Genomic DNA, 16,202 nt, shown 5'->3' with positions numbered 1-16,202 from the left:
CTACCTGGTGCTCCTGCGAAGCCTTCGGCGCTGGGGATGGGCCCCTGCCCCGTCTGGCCGTCCACTCCTTGGGGCAGGCCCCTCCCCGACACGCCCATCCTCCCCGGAGGCCCGGCCTCTCCAGTCTCCATAATGACCCCCGTGGAGCCGGGCAAGTAGGGCATCCCTGTCCAGCCCGGCCGTGTTGGCGGGGGCAGTGGCTGCGGGGGTCTCTTGGGCAGGACAGGCCACTGGCCCGTGTGTGGCCGTCTTCTGGGGTCCTCAGGAAGCGGGGGAGCACTCGGTGTCGACAGAGGGGTCGGCTCGGGATGAGAGGCCTCCGTGGGGGCCTCCTCCAGAGCTGGGTGGGAGGGCCTTCCAGGCACTTGCGGGGTCTTTCCTCGGGGCGGGGGGTGCAGCAGTGCTTCTGAGGGCTCCTCGGCTGAGCATTTGGAAAGTGGAGAGAAAGGTTAAGAACCTCAGACTCGACTGCTCAGCCCCAGGCCCCTGGGTGAGACCTGATGGGCTCGGCTCCCTGGGAAGGTATGTGCTTGTGCATCAGCAGCGTCCTGGGCACGGGCCTGGCGAGCCCAGCGCATCCACCAGAGCAGGGGCACAGCATGCCTCACAGCTTCAGAAGGTGGGCCACGGGGCAGGCTGCCCTCAGGTCACCCAGGAGCTGGTGAGGTCACTGGGGACCCCTGCACAGTGGCCAGGGGAGGTGGGAGGATTTTCAGCCTTTCTACACAATGGTTGCCTCCCCAGAACAGCACCATTCTTGGCCCCAGCACTAAAACTTCGGATTTCACCACATGATGATACCACAGGTCTATCACGAATTACTGAACGGGACCTGCTGCCCCCAACCACCTTATGTTCTCTCAAACCGGCAAGCCTGGGGGTCACTGGATGGTTCCACAAGCCAAAGCCCTGCCGAACGCAGATGCCACAGTGACCCCAGCAGGCGTCAGGGAGCTTAAGGCCCCTCTGTAGCAGGCACAGGCCCCAAAGGAGCAGAAACACCCCGCGCCTCTTGCCACAGCCTTAAGCTCACCAACTGAGGGGAAGTCCACGGGAGGAAACTTCTGATTCACATTTCCCTGCCCTCGGGGGATGGCGCTGTGACACACCAGGAAGCAGCCAGCCCTTCCTCCTATGAGTACATTCCTGGAACCGGGCAGGCTTCCAGGAAGGCTTCCTGAGGGTCCATGAGGCATCTAAAAATAACCAGGAATGGCAGATAGCAGCCTCCAGCCCCACCCACCTCTGCAGTCTGTATGGTACCTGCAGGGCCCAAGTCCCGGAGCTACACAGTGATCAGTGATCGCATCTGGACCCACTGTCTCGTTTTCAAACTCACCAAGGTAACTGTGGTGATCGTACACGTGCTCCCCGTCCACCAAAGAGCCACGTAGCTCACCCACCTCCAGCCCCAAAGGGACTGACCAGTGCTCCATGAGAGAATTAAGCCCTACGGAAAATGATTCACCACTTTCTCAGTCATCCTAAGGATAATACAGAGCTAATACTTAGATACAGAGAAGAGAATTCGCATCACTCAATGGAACAGCATCAGGCCTCAATTCTCTTTCAGAACCCTGGTTGAGAAGGGTTGGGTTAGACAGAAACTGAGGCAGAGGGACTGCAGACATGGGGACATCAGCCACAATGGAGGACAGGAGTGAGAGAACAGTCTGGAAACACAAAGTCTGCCCGCTGAATTAGGAGGCTCCCAACCCCCTTTTCCTGCTTCGCTCCCAGGACACTTATTATAGCTTAGGTTGGAGAAGGGGAGAATCTTCAAACTGTCCCCATAATGAAGCCCCCCCGCATGAAATCTTACCCAGTGCCTCACCTTTACACGTGAACCATGATCAAGATCACGTGGTGTGCAAGGAAAGCCTCCAATAAGAAAGAAGGCTCTTTTAAGGGTATTACATGTTTGTTTTCTTACGTTGTGTGTTTCTTCAGAGTTCTTTTCATTAGTTGGATGACTTGTTTTAGTCTCTTTCAATTTGTTTGTATTGTTCCTGTCATGCTGGATAATGAGCCGTTCAGGACACATTTTAATAATCTTTTATCCTCAGGGTTTGGCATAGAGCCTGGCACCTGACATTGAGACATTTAAGTGTTTGGTGAATGAACGAAGGCTAGAAGATACTATGGGCCGCACTCTAACTCCTGCCAGCTATTGCATTAGGTACCTGAATTCTGCCCAAAACTCATTGTCACCAAGGGCAATGCTGGTCCTCAGAGACAGCGACAGCTCTTTTATAGCCACCACTCCCTCAACACCCAGGCTTGCCACACAGAGCAGAAGGCAAAGAATGCACAAGTATACCCCTTGGAACAAATATCCTCCACTAATCTCCTTGGGGAGGACACCCAGGCCTGCTCTGGGCAACTGACTGCTCCGAGGCGTCTCAGCCAGGACAGTAAGGAGAAGAGCCGCCCTGGGTCCAGTCATTTCCCCAGCCTACCCCCCCCCCCCGCCTCCCCCCCCCCCGCCAGGTCATGCTGGCTGTCCAGCATCACGGTATCACGTGGTGTTTCCAACGCATATACATTTATTACAAAGTTGTAACAAAGACTCGACAGCATTTTGCTCATTCTGGAGAGATCACTCCTGGCAGTGGATGTCTTTCTGAGCTCAACATGTGTTTCTAATTCAGAGAGTGACCATTTGAACTGAGTTGTCCCGAAGAGCCCAGTGTTGCTGCCCTGGGCGTCTAACCCGACAGCGGCACAGGAAGGGCCACTGCGGGCCCCGTGTGCACCGCCGCGGGCTGGGGAACTGCCCCAGGCTCCAGTCCTGATCTGCCCTTGTGGCCCCAGGCCGCCCCAGCCGGCTGGCAGCACCCCACCTTCTGCGGACGGGCCTGGTACCTGACTACCAAAGGCCACTCCTGCTCCTCTAGAATTCTGACTTCACGAAAGCGAAGACCTGCGGAAGCAAATCCCCAGGAACCCGTGAGCTGATGTGCTAAGAACTGGTGTCCTGCGGCCGCTTTGCGCCCCAGCTGGGCGGACAGGAGTCCAGGCTGTGTCTGCGTCCTGTGGCCGCCAGGGAACACCAAAGGGAGGCCTGCTGCATGGTGGGGGGAGACTGCAGGAAGGAGGGCCCTTAGGTGGTGTCTGTTACAGAAGCAGAGGCCGTGGGGGACAGACACTGGCCTCCGGTGCTGGAGTTGGGGCCCCGGCTGCGGGAAGGCCATGGATCCCTCCTGCCTCATCTGCCCGGTCCGCTCAGCGGGCCAGCTCCGCGGCCCCCTCCTGCCAACCAGACCGAACCGGGTGCCCGTGGGAGCAGGGCACTGTGCGGGGCGCCCGGCAGAGGGGGCAGCCAGCCTGCCAGGAAGCCTGCAACCCTGCAAGCACCTTACAGGTGGCCATCGGGCCTCCAAACGCCCACAGGATGCCCACCAAGTCTTCGCAGCTAACCGCCAGCGTGGGCCGCAGGAAGGGGCTGCTCAGGCTCCCCGCAGCCGCTCGGCTGGCGGACAAGGCCCAAGGGCCCCCCTAGAGTGGAGCACCACAGGCATGCCGGAGGCTGCCGGGGCGGCGAGACCCTGCAGAACACCTGACCTGGTCTCCTGGCGACACCGGAAGGGAGACCAGGTCTCCTGGGCAGTGGTTCTACTCTGAGCTCACCGTGACCTAGATGCGGCTGGCGGCTCTGGCTGGAAGGACGAGAAGCCCTCAGCGCCGCCCGGGAGCATGGTGTGGCCTCCTGCAGAGGGCGACACAGTGAGTCCCGATGCAACCACGCGGGAAGCCCTGGAATAAGGCTCCACAGCGAAAACGGGTCCACATGTCCGACCAGCACAACCTAGAGAACACTGAGAGGCACACACAGCCGTACTCGCGGTGGCAGCACATTTGAAACGGGAAGGAATGTGCAATCACAGAATCCCGGGGTTGGGGGGAGTCTCACCTCACTGAGCCTCAACATCACCTGGGAATTTTTTTTCTTTTTTGGTAGAACTTGACAAGCTGCTTCTAAAATCCCTATGGAAATGCACAGGATCTACACTCCCTGGTTTTAAGACTTACTATGAAGCTGCAGTAATCAAGATGTAAATAAAGCATGTCCTATCAACAACTAGAGGAGTCTGCAAGTGGACTGGCTCACACCAAGTCCCCTTTTGTTGCCCACCCAGTGTCAAAGTCGGCCTTTTCATTCTCTCTCCTCTCCCTTCCTCCCTGTTTCTCCCCTTCCTTTGGGCACAGTTCACCCTGGGTGGTGATATCCTGCTGCCTTTCAAGTAGCCTTCCTTCTGCTTCTGGGACCAGAGCTAGGGGTTTTTTGTTTTAATTACAAATTCCTAGGTCTCATTTCATCCCTATTGAGCAGGAATCTCCTGACTGAGCCCAGGAGTTCTTACTTTTCTAAAGCTCCCTGAGGATTCTTGCATGCCGCTATGGGGGAGAGCTCAGCCCTAAGAACACCACGCAGCAGCTCCTTACACCCGCCAAAGGGCAGCACCAGCACCAGGCGCCCACGGGGTGAAAGGGTGCAAACTGCTGGGGTCAGGCTGGTCTGAGTGGATGCAGTCTGTTTCAGCCTTTATGTATTTATAAAACGCTGACTTGGTCCATCGTGCTATCTTGGACCTAAACTGGCCCCCGATTCAGCCAATTTCAAGTTGAGGGCCCAGGCCAGCATTGTGACATCAGGCCACTCTTCCCCTGGCCAGGTTTTATGGTTAAATTTTTGGAAAATCCATGCTTTTTCATTCTTGTGGTACAGCCTGCATTAGCCACTTGATAACGATGGGATTCCTAAATCTCTAACACTCCTAAATGAAACACCGTGCTTAGTATAATTCAAGTACTAGGAGAAACAGCCCTCCGATGTGAGCAGAAGAAACAGATGGGGGGATTCGAAAAAGGAAGTGATGCTGCTGTCACCAGGGTCGGGTGAAACAACATCCTGGTATCTAGGCGGGCATGTCCCTTCTTGGAACTGTGACGTAGGGTAAGAGAGCTTCCCTGCTGCACAGAAGTCTTCCTCCGCCTGCCGTCCCCGCCCAGCAGGAGCCCCAGGTTTCTCAATCCCGGGAACTCCCCCCTCTCCCACCGTCAGAGGCAGCGGCGTCCAACCAGGCTTCAGCGTCTAGGTCGCACCGGGAGGCTGCGATGCCCCGGCTGTCAAAGGGGGCAGCCAGCCACGGCCTCGCTGACAATGCTCGAGTTACAGGCCAGGGCAGTCCTCGGGGCCCAGGAGGGAAAAGATGCCTTTTACCCACGCCACAGAGCAACTCCTGCCCCATAAGATGCTGACCAAGCGAAAGGCAGAGGGTCCCGGCCAGAAGCGCAGGGCCCCACACCTCTCCAACAGTGGGAGTGAGTGCGTGCAGGCAGTGGGCCAAACCCCTGGGCCACAGCGGACAAAAGGACAAAGGACTTAGCAGCCTAACTTAGTCCCAAGTGCTAAGCCTCTCATCAACAGAAGTATTTGAATGTGAATCCTGAATGCTAGGGAGGGGAGATTTCTGGGCTTTTTACACTTCCCACCTGACCCCCAATTTAGAAAAGAAAAAGAAAGGGAAAGAGAGAAGACCCCCACTGGATTTCCGGAGCCTTCTACGAGCAGCCAGGAGCCCGACACGCAGGGCTCTCATCCCATGTCTGCTTTGTGGACAGGCTCTTCTGGCTCCTCTGAGGCTGGATGCCTGGGGGGTTGTAGGAAGAGAAAGGGAGAAAAGTTCAGCCAGGAGCAGAGTAAACATCTATTATAGGGGACAGAGGGTTAAAATAATAGGTAGTACTGATTGAGTGATTACCAGGGGCCAGGCACTGTTTAATACTCCACTCCTTATGAGTACTAATCCTCTTTAAACCAACTTTTTGAGGTAAGTGTCATTATTATTTCCAATTAGTAGATGCAGAAAGTGAGGTAACTAGGTAGATAAATGACTTGCCCAAAGTCCCAGAGAAAGCATGAAGATAGCTGGGATTGCAAACCTGGGAAATAATAAACACTGGCTGGCTCAAAATCCTCTGATAGTTTCTCATCATACTTAAAACTCAAATCTTTTACCATAGCCTATAAAATCCTACATGATCTGGTTCCTACCCCCTCTCTGACCTTAATGCTTAGGACTTACCCCCTTTGTTCATATACTTGATAAAACTAGCATTCTAAGTTTTTCAAACAGGACAAACTCATTACTGCCCCAGGGCCTTTGCACATGCTGTTCTGTCTGCCTGGAACACTTCCCACAGATCTCTGCAGGGCTCCACAAAGATGTCCTCTCCACTGAGCAACCCTCCCTGCCCACTCACCTAAAACATATTGCTGTCTCCTCTTCTCCATGAACTTACTCTGTTGTGTCTTTCCTTGCAGACTGATCACTGGCTGAAATCAGATCATTGTTTGCTTGGCTGTGCATTGTCTGTCTTCCCTACGAGAGTGTAACATTCGTGAGGACAGGCACTGCAGCGCCAGGACGCGGCTCAGATCGTATCAGTTGAATGAATGAGTATGGGAATGACTAGGTGGGATAGAGGGGGCCAGGAGAGAGACATCACACCCACTTTACTGAGCTTAAGGTGAGATACTGGTTCTTCACTTTTTGGAAGTTGGGCACCTCTCTGCCTCCTAGACGAAAGCCATGGACCTTTGGTCCAAAAAAAAAAAACAGCCAACATTTGCAAATAGTTTCAAGAGTCCCTTTTAAACCCCAGGGAAGAACATATGCATTAATGGGAGGGAGACAAAATAGACTTGGAGCTATATGAGCATCAGCTGAAGCCCCTGGCCCCCGCACTGTCTGCCTTCTGGAAAATTCAGGCCCCTTTAGGGATGCTTCTGAAGAAAAGAACAGCATGGGAGAACAGGGCAATGCACTGGGTAGAAAGGCCAGGCTTTGCCTCCCCAGGCGGTCCAGCCATCTGGTCACTGGTCCAAACCTACATCAGGCATCCTCATCCCTGGGCCTTTGCTCCCTGAGGGAGACATGATGACTATCATTAATATTCCTTCCCTCCCAATGCATACAAACCACGTCCCCCTTCAGGAGCTGACTTGCTTTGCTAACAAATGTGGCAGACAGGCTGCCATGCCCGGAAGGGGCCCAGCAGCTTCCACTTTCCTTTATGAGCCGGTCACCATGTAGTGAGTCTGACTCCCCTGAGACCGCCATGCTGTGAAACAGCCCAAGTTAACCACATGGAGAGAGAGACAGAGAATGGCCACAGGGAGGACCCCCGACCTTCCAGCCCAGCCAGGCCAGCTGCCAGCTGATTACAGCTGAGTGACTGACTCAGGCTGATGCCAAATGGAAAAGAACCACCAAGCCAAGCTAAGCCAAGCCCCCCTCGAGTGTCTGATGCCCAGAATAATGGAAAACAATACATCTTTGTTGCTTTAAGCCCCCAAGATTTGGGGTAGGTTGTTACACAGCAATAAATAACGGACCCATTCATATCAACTCCTCACCAGGTATGCCTCCCCCTCCTGCTTTTCTGGGCCCTAACCATCCCTTCATTATCAGTTCCAGTAACACCTCCTTCCAGAAGCTTCTCTTATCACTCCACCTCACTCTTCACCCCTCCAGCCTCTAAACTCTCAACCTACTCAACCTTGAAGGCTTGACTCAGGGGCTCTCTCCTCTGAGGAGCACCCCCGACTTCCACAGGGGCCACACATGCCTCTCCACACACCCAGTGTGCCTATGCCCACCCCGTTCCCATGACCATCCCTTTGTCAGCTTGTTGGCCCTCAGACTGTCATTGTCACGTGCATTGTCATCCACATAATCCACACACATAGCTCATTAACTACCACATAATAGAGGCTCAGTGAGACCTTATGAACTGAAAGGATAAACCCTACACCACCGGCTTGGCCTTACATACCATTACATTCATTCTCTCTGCAAACCTATGTGGCTTTCCCACTCTGACTGAAAATGCCTTGAGGGTCAGGATCTTGCTACTCATTCTCTCCATGTCTCTCACAGAGCCCTGCACACAGCAGGTGCTCAATAAACGTTCTGTTGACTTTTAACTGGCCAATGTGTGACTTTCACTGTGACCTTAACTCCAGATTTGCCCCTGGACCTCTGCTACTCAGGCTCCAGACCTCCCGGACCGGGATGCTCTATACAAGGAGAGAGTCCTGCTTGTTTATTTTTGGTTCTTTTCAATCAATGGAATTCTCGAAAGTCCACGCATTCTACATTCACAGCAATGAATTCATTCCAGAAGGATAATCTTTTAGAAGCTACATTCTCTTTAAAGACATTCACCTCTGACTCCTCCTTCAACAGACAAGTGTGAAAGAGTTAACACAGCTTCCCACACGGCCTGGGAGTTGCAAATCAACTGGAAATATCTGGTTTAACCTGTTATTATAAAGTACCGTCCAGACAGCCCTGTCACCCCAAGGACAATCATTCTATGAACACACACAGTGTTGTGACCTTTACTCAACATTCCAGAGATAGAGGAGCTGTGTGGGCCTGGGAGGAGGGGAGGGTTATAAATAGTGTAGCGTCGTGGGCCCAGCGCTGGGGTGGAAGCCAGCTTCCCAGTCCACACTGGCCTGGGTACCTCCTTATCTACAAACGTCTTATTTCTGGGAACATCCAAAACATTTTCCCACCTGGCTACCTCAGACCCTCCAGCTTCCTGGGGACCTACCTGGGACTCGCCATGGCTCATCTGCCTCTCATGCTCCAGCCCTCCCCTCCTTGGGTTTTATGTCTCAGCTTGGACATAAAATCCTAGAGGCTTCACTCCATCCTGGCCATAAAAATCTCAGCTCAACGTGTGAGGACCTTTGTCACCTGGAGCTGAGCAAGGTGAAAAAGGTGATAAAGGCCCAAAGAGGAAGAGAGGAGGAAACAGGGAGAGGGTGAATCAGGAAGTGGGGTCCTTCTGGGCCTACAGTTGGCCCTCAACAAGTCCTTTTGGACCCAGTAAATCTGTGTTCAACTCTGGGACACACAAAGGAGATGTGCTCTGGACTGGAAGACAATTCTTGGATGCAGCCCACCCGGGGTTCCCATCCTGGCTCCGCCACTTTCTGGCTGTATGCCCTTGGATACACTTAACCTTGGGAAAGTAGTGTGCCTTCTCCATGAGGCGATTGGGGGGCTCTAAGACATGTCCCCTGAGGGAACCAGCCCAGTGCTGGTACACAGAAAGTGCTCGATAAATGTGAACTCATTTTCCCTCCCTGCCTCCAATTGGAAAAGGCTGTCTCATTATTGAGACTACCTAAATGAAAGAATCCAAGTATAAGAGCAGCTCTGTCCTTCAGGGAGGATGGGCTGAACCCTCAAGCAAGAAAGAAATGAACTTTGTTGAATATATTACTTCATGTTATTAAGGAACCATTCATTCATTCATTCATTCAACAAACATTTGCTGAGCGTCTTAATGTGCAGCAAGCATTGTCCCACGCACAGCTGATGTGCTTCCTTGTTCTAAGCACTACACGGCCTTCAACAGTTACTGCCCCTAAAATGCTTTTCGTCCAGGGTCTTGTCTCTGTCTCTGGAAAGGAAGAGGACAGTATTCTACCTGCCATCATCTAGGCCTTAGATTTCAGAGAATAGGAGGTAGCCCGAAGATGATGAGGACAGAATAGAATGACACCCACAAACAAAAAGCGAGGTTTGTAGACAGGTGAGCCGATAAGCAAACAGGAGACTTCCTAAAAGATGGGACAACAATATCCGCTGCTCCAAGCTGTCACGCCAAAAACCTGACCCCAACTCTAAGCTCACCAACATGACGGTGTACACAGATCAACATTTTGCCATCTTCCCTGTGGTGAAGGAGTATTCCTTTTTCATTTTCAATCTGTTGTCCTGGTACTTCTGTAAAATGCACAGAAGGTGTGCTTGAATGCTGCTACAGTGAAGTCCAACTGTTTTCAATAGAAGTTTCTAAATACTCTCAATGTGGGTATTCATCTCACTGCCAGTCAGCACCAGTGATTCACAAACTGGCACCAATCTACGAACCACACTTTGGGGAGGACTGATGTAGTTAATCCCAGGGGCCATCCAAAATCTAGCATGATACATGTTGCAAACAAATGCAAGAAATGGAATTGTAAAGGTCAACTTACTGGCTGATGGCTGAAATTTGACCAGATCTTGCAAGTCGGTAGAAATCTGGAAAACGTGGCTATAGAACTGCTGGACTGAATTCTTCAGGCCAGATATGTCTCTGGAATGTGACCGGAGTGTCCCATTCATCTGCCTGACACAACTCCAGAGGCTGTTGACATGCTTGTTGAGCCCCTCCTTGATCCTCTGAAGACTTCCTGAGATGGAGTCCAGCTTGCTGCACGTTTTCTCCATTTGAGATACCCTGCTCTCAACCACGGAGACATCCCTCCGGACCCCGTGCGTGTTTTCCTTACAAGTGTCCAGCTCCGAGAGGACCCGGCTCTGTAAGTGCTGCCACCTCTCCTCCAGCTGGCTGCAGCAATGAGCCCTGGGGTTCTGGGGAGATGCGAGGGGCCCCACCGTCCTTCCTCGCTCGCCCCCCTTAGGAAACCCACCCACTGCAGCATTTTTACCTTCTCTACAGCTGCTCAGCTCCTTCTGGAGATGATTCACATCGTCCTCTGTGTGGTTTAGTTGAGAATAAAGAAAACTAAAATCCTGTTGAAGTTTCTGGATGCTACGTTCAGTTTCTTGAAACTTCTTATGCATCGTGTCATTCAGAGATTTCAAAAGGTTCAAACTATCACCCGTTATGTGGTCTTCTCCATTTGGCAAAGTATCTTCTAAGCCATGAGGCTCTCTCTGAAAGTTCTGCCGGCAAATATCCTCAACAACTTGAACTTTGTTCTTCAGGTGATTTAACTCTATCATGACCTGTTTGTTCCTAGCCCCTGACCCACCCGGTAAGGCTGAGGCTGGGGGGGTGAGTTCTGCCTCAGTGCTGTTGGCCACCTCCAGGAGAACAGTCCCCAGGCGCTCTTCCAAAGACTGTATTTTCTGATCAAGAAGTTGCTTCAGGTCATCTACCTCGCCATTAATCGTCCCCCGAAGGGTTTCTTCAACGTAAAAGCAATGTTCTTCCGCGTTCTTCTCTGTCACGTTGATCCTTGCATCTAGTTCATTCCATCTGGCATCAAAGTCCACATCTGGCTCTGGAACTACAAGGCGGTCAAATTCATTGTCCATTCGTGCATTCAGCATTCTGGTGGCTTCAGCAACTCTTTCGATTTTCTGGTCTAACATCTTGATCTGTTGTCCAAAGTCACCATTCTTTTCACCACCACAGCAATTTGACTGAGCTGAAGGATCTTGTACCCGGGCTCGAAGATCATTTATTTCTTTTTTCAGGTTTGTTTCCTTCTCTCCTATAAGCTCAATCACTCCTAGGTAGCTGCTCCCATAGTCATCACACTGCTGTTGGAGACCAATCAGCTTGTACTCACATGAGTTCTTCAGATCAGCCAGCTTTCTGTCCATTCCCTCCATGAGCTCCTCTCTCAGGGCATCAATCTTACTATCGACATAGGCTTGGTAGAGCTCATTGGTCGTCATGGTCACCGTAGGGCCCTGGGCAGCCTCCTGGAGCTGTTTGAGCTGTCCTTCATACCCCTTTACCTTCCCATCCAGCTCTTCCAGTTTGTCACTCTTGTTCTTCAGAGCATCCTTGACCTCAGCCAATTCAGACTTGATGTCCTTCATGCCAGATTCCTTATTGTTGAGGACATCAGGAAGCTGGATGGTCTCTGTGTCTCCGCCAACAGCACTGTCGGGCACCGGCTGGGGGTGCAGGTTACTGAGCCACGATGCCAGCATTTTGCTGGCATTGTCCTGAATGGCATGCTTGAGGTTTTCATTCACTCCGGCAATGGAAGACTGGAGATCAAGAACTGTTCTTGTGAGTCGGAGAACCTTCTCTTCAAGCACCTGGATTTTCTGTTCCTGAAGTTCTTGCGGCCCCTGTTTGGGATCTACCGTTTGGCTTGGTTCTGCTGCACGAGTTGGTGACAAAGTCTTCTTGGGCTCTGGGACTTGGCTTGGTTCATTATCTGTTACAAAGAAAGAGTCGGATATGACTTAACACGTTCTACCATTTCCCATTTTCTACAAAGCCAATAAACAGGGTACTTGAGGAATACACTTAAGCCTTCACTTATAGATCCCCTCTAACCACAGGCAATCATGGTAGAGCGAAAAAGACTATAGGCTTTGAGTCAAAGAGACCTCCCCTGCAGTCTGGCTCCACTGTTTACTGTCTGCCCTTGAGCGAGTTAATTAACTTCTGTGAACTATAATCCCCTCATCTCTGAAGCAGAGGTATTATCTTCGCTCCTAGGGTTGTTAAGAGAATATGTACATGGCACATAATAGACAGTCAGTGGTCTCTTTCACCCTAACGGGAAATATTCTTAATCTACTCTGTCATATGGACACACTGTTCCCACATTAGTGAGCAGCAGCTACACCCCAATGATTGGCTCTGTTCTATAAAACCACAAGAAGCCACTTTAGCAAGATCCACCCATTAGCTGTTGGGTGGTATGATATCATACAAGCAGTAAGTTATCCCCCAAGCAACTCCTAAATGTTCTTTTACTTTTATTAGTATCGCTAGGCTAAAGGAGTCTCATAGACATTGTTTACCACCATTATGCAGTTCGGGAAACTAAAAGCAAAAGAGAAATACAGCAGTGATTCTGTTGGCATCTCCTAACAATGAAGTCACACGGTCATATAGACTAAGATTCACTAAATCAAAGAATATAAACATTGAATTTTTGATGATCTAAGAAATATACCTCCAAGGAAATAGTCCAAAAGAAGGAAAAAAAGTTATAAAGATGATTGTGATGAGTCATAAAAATGAAAATAAAGTGACAGATAGATTGATGAACTCGACAAAAAGAAAATTACTGAAACCTGAGGCAATAGGAGATTAGAAGCAAACCATGCCCCTGAACACACAGTAGGATACAAGGAATACTAGAAAGAGCTGACAGGGGCACCTGGGTGGCTCAGTCAGTTAAGCCTCTGACTCTTGATTTCAGCCCAGGTCATGATCTCAGGGTCCTGGGATCAAGACCCACGTTGGGCTCCCTGCTCTGTGAGGAGTCTGCTTATCTCCCTCTCCCTCTGCCCCTCCCACTGCTCTCTCTCTCTCTGAAATGAATAAATCTTAAAAACAAAAAGGAGGGGCTAACCTCGACAAGCCTACACAGATGATATGGAGACTATCTTGACAGGTGGAAAAAGTCAAACACAATATAGATTACAATGAAGTAAAATGCATTAAGGTACACTGAACAAACACTAAAAGTAAATGTAGAACGTTGCAGATATTTGAGTTTACTGTTGTTTTTTCCTCCCCTAAACTTTTGTACACAATCATAACCACAGCTATTATTCATTAAAATCAACTTAGTGGTAAAACCAAGACTGGAATTCAGATGGCCAAACTCCCAAGCAGAGAACTTTATAGAATACTTTATTTTCCACACTGAAAAATTTATTCTACCTCAAGCCACTAGGAGAAAAAAACAAATTGTTGAATCACATACAGATGAAATGCCATTCTGAGCAAAGGAAATAAAAGGAAAGGGCAGGAGACTGGGGGAAAATCAGCATGTAAGGAAATGCTTCTTTTCCATACTCCTGGTGACTGTGGAAACTGGTACAACTTTTTGGAAGGATAATTTGGCAATATGTATCAAAATCTCAGAATCCCTTTGCCCCTGCAATTACACTTCCAGAAGTTTATTCTAGTAAATAATCAAGGATGAATCTAAAATATTAAGAGGAAAAAATGTTTATTCAAATACTATCTATAATACTGAAAAACTGCAAACGACCTAAGTGACCAATAGCAGGGGATTGTGTTCAAATAATCACACTCAAAAGCCATTAAATGATATTGTAAATTATTTAGTGAACGGTTGTTCATTATAGATTGAGTTAAAAAATAAGTTCTAAAAATAGCATGTCCTTGGGGCACCTGGGTAGCTCAGTCGGTTAAGCTTCTGACTTCCGCTCAGGTCACTATCTCAGGGTCCTGGGAAAGAGCCCCATGAACCCCACGTCAAGCTCTGTGCTCAGCAGGGAGTCTGCTTCTCCCTCTCCCTCTCCCCCTCTCCCCCTCCCTCTGCTTGTGCTCACTCTCGAGTGCTCACACGCACTCTCTCTCTCAAATAAATAAAATCTTTTAAAAAATAGTATGTTCTTTTTAATGATAGTGGATTAAGGATAAGCATTTCCTTTTCATTCCCTTCTGAAATCCCACTAAAATGACAAAACAAAACAAAAAACAGAACAACCATGTCACGTATAAAAAATTGGGAATCAGAATGGTTTTGGACATTTTAACAGCTGTATTGAAAGCTAGAAGAAAATTGAGTGATGCTTTCAAAATTCTGAATGAAAATTATTTCAAATCTAGAATTCTAAAGGTAGAATAAAAATATTTTCAGACTATAAAATAATAGAAAGTGTACCACTCCCATACAATCTTCTCATAAAACTACTGGAGGATGTACTTTACCAAAACAAGGTAGTAAGTTGAGAACAAGCAGGGAGTACAGGAAAGAGGGGATCAATGGGAGAGAGACAAGTAAGATCACAGGCTGGCAGCTGTGAACAAGGAAAAGAGGATGACCAGGTGGGGCAGGTAAGAAAGCTCTAGGAGGATGCTTCAGGAATATGACACTGATGTGTCTGAACATAATGAAAGGACATCTAGATAATCACCCAGAGGAGAGTTTGGGTTGAAATAAGGACAAGGACATAAAAAACAAAGGAAAATATAAGACAAATACTAACTCTAAAGAAACCATAAAGCTGTATAGGAAAGGCAACAGTTTCATAGTATACTACATGGCTCAGCTGTAAACATTATCTATACAGTTACTACAATGTAAACAATATGTATTAAATAAATTAAAAACCTGGTATAAACTGTACAGAAAGGATGAGGGTATGGGAACCATGTGCTGGAAAGCAGATGAAAAGGAGTCAAACCCTCACCTTCCATAATGAGAGGTCAATAGATATGGAGGTAAATTCCAAAAGACAAACTAAAGAGTTTAAAGGAATTACCTCTGAGAAGGGAAAGTGGGGGAGAAGGAGGGTCACTGTTTTTCTAATAGTCCTTTTAAAGCTATTCGACTCAGTAAACTACATACAGGCTTAAGATTTTATAAAATAAAAATGAAACAAAAGTAAACTATTATGATCCAATGGACCCCTTTGTGTGTCCCCATCATATTATCTATGATGACTTATTGTAATTACTTGTCTGATGTTTGCCTTCTGTGAGTTCAAGGACTGTCTGCCTTGTTTTTCACTTTTCCCAAGTATCTAGTATAGAGCCTGCCAGATATAGAAGCTCAATAAATATTTGTGGGATGAATAAATGAATTTTTCTTTAACAAAATGTATGTGCAGACATAGGAAAGAGAGTAATGTGTAATAACAAAATGTTAGCAGTAGTTATCATACGGCGGTGAGATTATGTGTAAGTAAGTATTTCCCTATACTTTATAAACACTCTTTAATTGATATGCATTACCTTTTTTTCATAAAAATTATTTTAAAATTTTACAGACAATATTGGGAAACACTACAAGTTTCAAAATTGACAATACTTCATGGGAAAATATAATCATTTAAAGACAACCATCAAATTCATGAGAAAACCTAGGTTACATTTATTCTCACTCAACTTAAAAAAGAGGAAAGATAAAAGGACAATTTTTATCCATAAAAGTCAGCCACTTAATGTTAAACTTAAAAGCAAAGGTGGAAATTATCACTGCTTTCTGAGTTATTCACTGAATTTGTGCTACTTCAAAAAAATTTAGAAACAAATTTAAGAACAACTTCACTGGATGCCTCTCTGTCTTAGCTTTGCAAATAGCTCACCCCAAACAGAATGACAATGATTCTAATTTACCTATTTAAAAAAAAAAAATTTAGTTCCTTCAAATTCAGATTTATGGGAGCTTGTAGATGAAAAGCAAGAACAAACAAAGCATCACTACATCTGAATCTCTTTTCATCTGTTCTGCACACTACACCAGTCTGAAACCATCCCCTACACTGATTGCTAAGTCCTTGGCTTTCACAAGTTGGCCCTAACAAAGCAATTTACTTGCAAAAGAAAAAATCTGTACTCTGATTGCTACTGCTTTTGCAAATAACTTTGCATGCCACATGTGTCTACTGCAGGCATATATGTGTGTTACTTGAAGACCTTGGAGAGAT

General features: G+C 48.3%; 1 protein-coding gene across 2 annotated transcripts in view; it reads right to left on the bottom strand.

Moving 5' to 3' along the window:
• The window catches only part of EMILIN2 (elastin microfibril interfacer 2), a 50,967-nt gene that overhangs the window by 5,906 nt on the left and 28,859 nt on the right, over nt 1-16,202 (bottom strand). The window contains exons 4-6 of one of the 2 annotated variants that reach the window (XM_036122330.2): nt 10,067-11,995; nt 9,720-9,812; nt 5-421 (exon numbers count right to left, since the gene is read on the bottom strand). In XM_036122330.2, the coding sequence (XP_035978223.2) occupies nt 5-421; nt 9,720-9,812; nt 10,067-11,995 (2,439 nt within the window). The remainder of the gene's footprint in view (nt 1-4; nt 422-9,719; nt 9,813-10,066; nt 11,996-16,202) is intronic. The other variant, XM_036122331.2, reaches the window with a different exon arrangement.

The sequence above is a fragment of the Halichoerus grypus genome, chromosome 13, assembly GCF_964656455.1.
Source record: "Halichoerus grypus chromosome 13, mHalGry1.hap1.1, whole genome shotgun sequence".
In the NCBI taxonomy this organism is placed as follows: domain Eukaryota; kingdom Metazoa; phylum Chordata; class Mammalia; order Carnivora; family Phocidae; genus Halichoerus; species Halichoerus grypus.
The sequence above is the reverse complement of the archived record's forward strand: the minus strand, read 5'-3'. Positions and strand labels throughout refer to the sequence as shown.